The 6,231-nt window shown below is 48.1% G+C and overlaps 1 protein-coding gene across 1 annotated transcript in view; it reads right to left on the bottom strand.

Moving 5' to 3' along the window:
* LOC105272378 (uncharacterized) overlaps positions 1–4,694 on the bottom strand; it is a 9,261-nt gene extending 4,567 nt beyond the window's left edge. The window contains exons 1-4 of the mRNA XM_011314484.1: positions 4,172–4,694; positions 2,853–3,656; positions 1,485–2,548; positions 537–1,442 (exon numbers count right to left, since the gene is read on the bottom strand). Of these exons, the coding sequence (XP_011312786.1) occupies positions 537–1,442; positions 1,485–2,548; positions 2,853–3,656; positions 4,172–4,694 (3,297 nt within the window). The remainder of the gene's footprint in view (positions 1–536; positions 1,443–1,484; positions 2,549–2,852; positions 3,657–4,171) is intronic.
* Between the last annotated feature and the right edge of the window lie 1,537 nt (positions 4,695–6,231).

Below are 6,231 nucleotides of genomic sequence, written 5' to 3'. Positions count from 1 at the left end.
TCATTCATAATTCTCGTGTTAATAATTTACAAAACCTCCACCCTTTCCCACCCACCCAATTTCCACCGGATGTCTATTGTACTTATGTAATCTTTAAGGAAAAACCAGGGATCACGCTTAGACCGGAAGTCTATTCACCAAAATTACGCAACATTTAAGGAAATTATAACAAAGGCGCGCGCATCCGCAATTTAAAGTCAATTTCCCTTTGTCAGGGGACAAAGGGGGTGAACGTGTCCAGACGCACATCCACACCTGGGGGGCACACCTGCACCTGCACGTCCATTTCCTGGAAAAAAGGGGGGAGGGGGCGTGGGAAATTCCCCAATACTGGCCACTTACTACTGACTTTGATTTCATTTATACGTTGAATGATAGCGTTGAAGACATTCTCTGGACCTTTTGGACCAGAATTGTTGAGTTTTTTGAGTCACCAGGTTCCATCTGGTTATTTTCGTTGTGTTGGCGTCGAGTTGAGATGGCTCCGGGATGAGTTGGAGAGGCTCTCCGATGAGTAAGTGCCCTGGTGATAATACCTGCAGGTCATCAGGATCATCCGTCATTGGGACAATTGGCCTCGAGTTGAGACAGGCCTCGATCTGCACCAGGACCGTATTTAACTCTTCATAAGTTAATGTTGTGGTTCCCAGTACTCGTCGTAGATGGTATTTCGTTGATTTTACCGCAGCTTCCCACTTTCCTCCGAAGTGAGGGGCTTTTGGTGGGATGAATTTCCACTGCGTACCGTTGTGTGCCAATGCTGCTCTAATTTGTTGGTTCTCGGGAGGCTGGTGATTGTACAGTCTGTTGAGTTCGTTGGCTGCTCCCTCGAACGTTGTGGCGTTGTCACTGTACATTACAGCTGGAATGCCTCGCCTTCCAGTGAATCTTTTGTAGGCAACAATAAACGCGTTCGTTGTTTGTCTGTTGACCAGTTCTAGGTGAACGGCTGATGTACTAAAACAGACAAAAACAGCAATATGGACAGTTGGTGACTGAGCGTTCGTTGGTCTCCACTTGAGAATTGGAAGAGGTCCTGCATAATCAATTCCAGTGTGCAGGAATGGTCTTGAAGGTGTTGCTCTCGGCGTTGGGAGTTGACCCATCAGCTGTTGTGCTCGTGTTGTCCTGAACCTGGTGCAGACAGAGCAGCGAAGTATGAATGCTTGTACTGATTTTCTGCCTCCAACGATCCAGCAACGTTGTCTGATGTAGGCCATGGTGAGTTCCGCTCCTCCGTGTAGAATTTTCTGGCGCGCTTCGTTGATGATCAATGTTGTTAACCGAGATTTCCGTGGTAATATCACTGGGTGAATTTCGTCTGGATTGAGCAATGAGTTTTTCAGTCGTCCACCCAGCCGTAGAATTCCTTGGTCGTCTATTCTCGGCGTCAGTTTGGTCAGTGGATGTTTTCGAGGAAGTTGAGTGTTCTCGTTGAGGTTCTGCAACACAGATTCAAAATATTGATTTTGGATCACCTTTACCCAGAAGATCCTCGCTTCGTTGAATTCTCTCGTTGTTAGCACTGGCGTGTCTGGCGTTGGTTGTCTGCGAAGTCGTTGGATTGCTCGATTTATTGTTGCTGTGACTTGTAGAACCTTGGATAACGGGGAGTATCTGTTGACGAACTCTGCCAATGGATGCTGTCTTACTTCAGCAGCCACTGGGTGAGCTGATGCTGGTCTTTCTTCCAGTGAGACCTCCGTTGGAGAACTGATTGTGTCTTGTGGCCAGGCTGATGGCGGTTTGGCTAGCCAGTCAGGCCCGTTCCACCATAGGTGATGTTCGTTGAGTTGAGTCGGTGATATGCCACGTGAAGCACAGTCAGCGACGTTGTAAATCCCGCCAACATGTCTCCACACAGCTGTTGGTAATGCTTCCTGGATTTTCGTCACTCTGTTGTGAACGAACTCCTTCCATCGGGATGGATGGCTGTTGATCCATGCCAAGGCGACCGATGAATCGGACCATAAGTATATCTCTGCGTTGAGTTCCAACGTTTGTAGAGTCCAGCTGACTATTTTTGTCAGCAGGAGGGCTGCGGTGAGCTCTAGGCGTGGGATCGTCATTCTCTTCAGTGGTGCTACTCTCGTTTTCGCACACACCAAGTTGACTGTTGGTGTTTCGTTGCCTCGCTGAGTTCGTAAGTAGACGACTGCCCCCATGGCAACCGTCAATGCGTCTGCAAATCCATGTATTTGTATGTTGGTGATCGTTGGGGATAGGCTAAGCCATCTGTGGATGGAGAGCTGGTCGAGTTGCGTGAGTTCGTCCCTGAACTCTTTCCATTGTCGTACGTATTCAAGTGGCAGTTGATCATCCCAAGTTGATTTTAGCAACCAGAGTTCTTGGATTAATATTTTTCCTCGAACTATGACTGGTGCGATGAATCCAAGAGGGTCGAAAATCTGAGCTATTTCCGACAACAGTGTTCTCTTGGTGAAGTTCGTTGAGTTGAAGATCTTTGCTTTGTAGTGGAATGAGTCCGTTGATGGATGCCAACACAATTCGAGAGTTTTTATCATTGCCTCCTCGAATTGCACTGGCCCTGCCGTTCCCGTTCAGAAGTTGAGTTGCTCGAGTATCTCTGGGTGATTGCTCGTCCACTTCTGGAGTGGAAATCCGCCCGCATGGGTTGAGTTATCATTTCTTTTGTTTCTTCCTCTGAGTCAGCTCCACCATAAATGTCGTCGACGTAACGCCCTTTAGTTAGCGGTGGCACTGATGCTGGGAATCGTTGACTAGCTGCTGCAGGACTCTCAGCGAGAGCCATGGGGAACATTTCTGCCCCTATGTGACTGTGGTGAGTTGGAAGGTCACCAGTCGTTGATTTTCATCTCTCCACAGGATACGTTGCAGATCCCAGTCATCTTTGTGCACGTTGATTTGTCGAAACATCTTGACGATGTCGGTACCAAAGACGATTCGATGTCTTCTCAACCATGTGAGAACATCCATTGCATCCACTTGAAGCTTCCCGCCCGCGTGGAGGATGTCGTTGAGTGAGATGCCCGAAGTTGTTTTGTTGGAGCCGTTGAAAACCACTCGTAGCTTCGTGGTTAGTGCATCCTCCCTCAGAACCCCATGGTGTGGCAGGTAATATGTTGTTGATGGTTCTGAGGTTTCGTGTGTAGGTCGCATGTGATCTAGTGCTTCGTATTCGTTGATGAAGTCGTTGTAAAGCTTGCTGTAATCAGGATTGGCGTTCAATCTTCGTTTCACTGAATGGAGTTGATGAAGCGCCGTACTCCTCGATTCTCCGAGCGCTGTAGTTGACGTGCGAAGTGGTAATCGCACAATATAGCGCCCCGTTGTGTCTCGTTGATGAGTGCGTTGAAAGTGTTTTTCACACTCTCGTTCGTCTGGTGTCAGCTCGTTGGTTGCGTTCGTTGGAGTTGGTGGTTCTTCCTGGACCCAGAATTTTTGTAGAAGCTCCGTTAATTGTTCATTAGAGGATCCCCTTGCCGCGGAGAAGGAGGTCTTCGTTGAACAGTTGGCATTGCATAATGGACCGGATAGGATCCATCCAAATTTCGTTAGTTGGCCAACTAATTGATTGTGGTTGGATTTCTTGACTTGATGACCGATGATTTTCCCATAGTTGTCAGCTCCGATGATGATGTTGATAGGTCCAGGTGTTGAATAGGTCTCATATGCTGCAGTGATCCGATTGATGCAGATGAGCAATAAAACGTTGGTAACCGTGAGGTTAGCTTTTTGAGGATGTGGGCGTTGATCTCAACTTGTTGAAATGGCTCTTTCGTTGATTGGAGTGTGATTGCCACAATTCCTCTCGTTTTGCATGCGTGCTTTCCACCAATGCCGATGAGGTCGATTGTTGAGTGTCTTCGTTGTAGGTGAAGTTGATGGACCGGCTTTCCGCAATAAATGAAAGCTCTGAGCCTTGATCGATGAGGATTCTTGCAATGGTGTAGAATCCGCCGTTGGAGAATGCCCTGGCTTTTGCCGTAGCCAGGAGCACTAGTCGTTGATCCGTTGAGTTGATGGACAGCTTGTTGTTCTCTACGGTGATTGGCGTTGATGATTCTCGATCCGTTGATTTTTCATTGACGTTGTTGTTGATGTACTGATGAATGTGCCTGATTGAATGTACAAGGGGGATCAGTGTTCTGAGTGATGTATAAGAATATAATAAATCAAACACTCAGACCTGATTCCTCCCTCGTTGCTGGTGCCTCTGGAGCGTTGTTGGATGAGGTGCTGGATTCCCTCCTCTCTTGGTCCAGATGCAGCATCGTGTGATGGCGTTGTTGGCATTTAAAGCAAGCTTTGATGCACTTGCATTTTGCCACCGTGTGCGTGCCGAAGCAGTTGAAGCACAGGCGAATGCCTGTGATGTATTCCAACCGTTTCCTTGGTGGAAGGTTTTGGAATCCCGGGCACTTTCCAATGAAGTGCCTGTCCCTGCAATATGCGCAGCAATCAGCAGGTCTGGATTGTTGAGTGTCGTTGCCTTGAGGTGCTGATGTCTCCGCCACATGGTGCACATGTGCCGGTTGCGTTGGTTTCCCTTCTGGCGTTGGTTTCGTTTTTCGTTTCGGTGACTTCTGTTGATCATCTGGAGTCATGCCTCTGGCCGTTGACTCCAGGGAGTTGACAAGCTCTTGTAAGGGCACGAAGTTCGTTGAGGCACCCAGCGTTTGCTCCCATGTGGTGCGTGTGTCCGCCTCCATGGAGCGTTTGAGTAGGTGGAATACAAATTGTTCACCCAATTCTTCTTTGTGTATCCCAGCTGTGTTGATGAGCTAATCCACTGTCTCCCGTGCGATTTGAGCGTTGGTGATCATGGCCTTGGCATCTCCCTTGGCCATCGTTTGCAGGTTGAGCACCCTGTTGAAGAGATGCCCTGCAATTAAGCGTTGATTTTCATAATGCCGTTGTAGTTTGTCCCACGCCTTCTCATAATTGGCGTCGGTTGCTGTGAATGAGGAGATGAGCTCAGCTGGTGGTCCCTGGAGGGCTTCCTTTAGCCTCACCAGTTTCTCAGCTGGCGACATGTCAGGTCGCCTCCCCACCAGGTTCTGGAAGAGGTCGGAAAATTCCTTCCACTGCGAGAATTTTCCTCTGAACGTTGGCAAGTCGATTCTTTTGAGTTGAGTAGTCGTTGGGCGCTCAGTTAATTTCCTCTCGTGGTCTGCGAGTTGTCCCTTGAGCTTCCAGATAAGCTTCAAGGTCTCGCGTTTCACTTCTCCAGTCTCGAGGAATACCTTGCCTTTCATATAAATGTGCTCAGAGGGCAGGCTTCCGATGATTGTCTGGGATCGATCGGCAAAATCGACCCAGGCCTCTTTGATGTACATCTCCTGACCGTTGAGTTCTTCAATTCTGGTGTCAGAGGCTTTCATATGCCTCATTTCTTCGTAAATGCTGTTGAATTCTGTTACCTTATCTTCCAGGAACTCCAATTGGTTGAGGGTTCCTGGTGATACGGTAGTTGAGTGACGCGTGGTTGGTTGAGGGTCTGGAATCTCAGACATTCTCGTTTTTATTTTGTTGAGATCAGGTTGCGGTGGGTCTTCCACAGCATTTGCCCATTCTTCTCGCTCTTGTTGCTTTTCAGGAGCATGTACAATGATGGGAGGTACGTCATTGACCTCGACGTTGGGCTCGTTGATCTGCGTTGCTATTTCATGTCCATGTTCTGCCATGATGGTAAATGGAGTTTCCTTGCGTTACCGACCGTTGGGTTATCGACCGTTGAGTTGTCGATCGTTGAGTTGGCGTTGAGTCCGCTGCGGCCTCACTTGTTGAGCTCAGTCCCGATGAGTGGGGGACTGCTGTGACGTCGTTGCGAAGATAGTCGAGCACTCCCGAACTTTCGCACGCGCGGTCAAGGAATTTGAGGCACTGGAAAAAGTAAACAACCGAAAACAAAGGCGCGAGGTCAATAAATATGTATTGTTCTCGCGTTGGGTATCCGTTGGGATTATCGATTTTTCGAGAAGGACGTTGAGTTTCGGAAAATGGCTTGGCGTCCCTTTTCTGACGCCATTGAAAATTCGCGACACTTTCACAATTTTCACTATTTTTTCCGCACCGATCCGGCTCGAAGGACCAATGCTTGTTGAGGGACGTTGTTTGTGGGTGGTCGGGCGTCGGAAAATTGGAAATCGTGTGTTGGGATAAAGGTGATCAAGTGGAAAGAAAACCGAATTATAAAACACTGCGTTTTAATATTCACTTGTCGATATTATATACAAAAATATACAA

This window comes from Fopius arisanus, unplaced genomic scaffold (genome assembly GCF_000806365.1).
Source record: "Fopius arisanus strain USDA-PBARC FA_bdor unplaced genomic scaffold, ASM80636v1 scaffold00167, whole genome shotgun sequence".
Classification (NCBI taxonomy): Eukaryota; Metazoa; Arthropoda; class Insecta; order Hymenoptera; family Braconidae; genus Fopius; species Fopius arisanus.
Note: the sequence above shows the minus strand (reverse complement) of the source record. Positions and strands in the feature narration are given on the sequence as shown.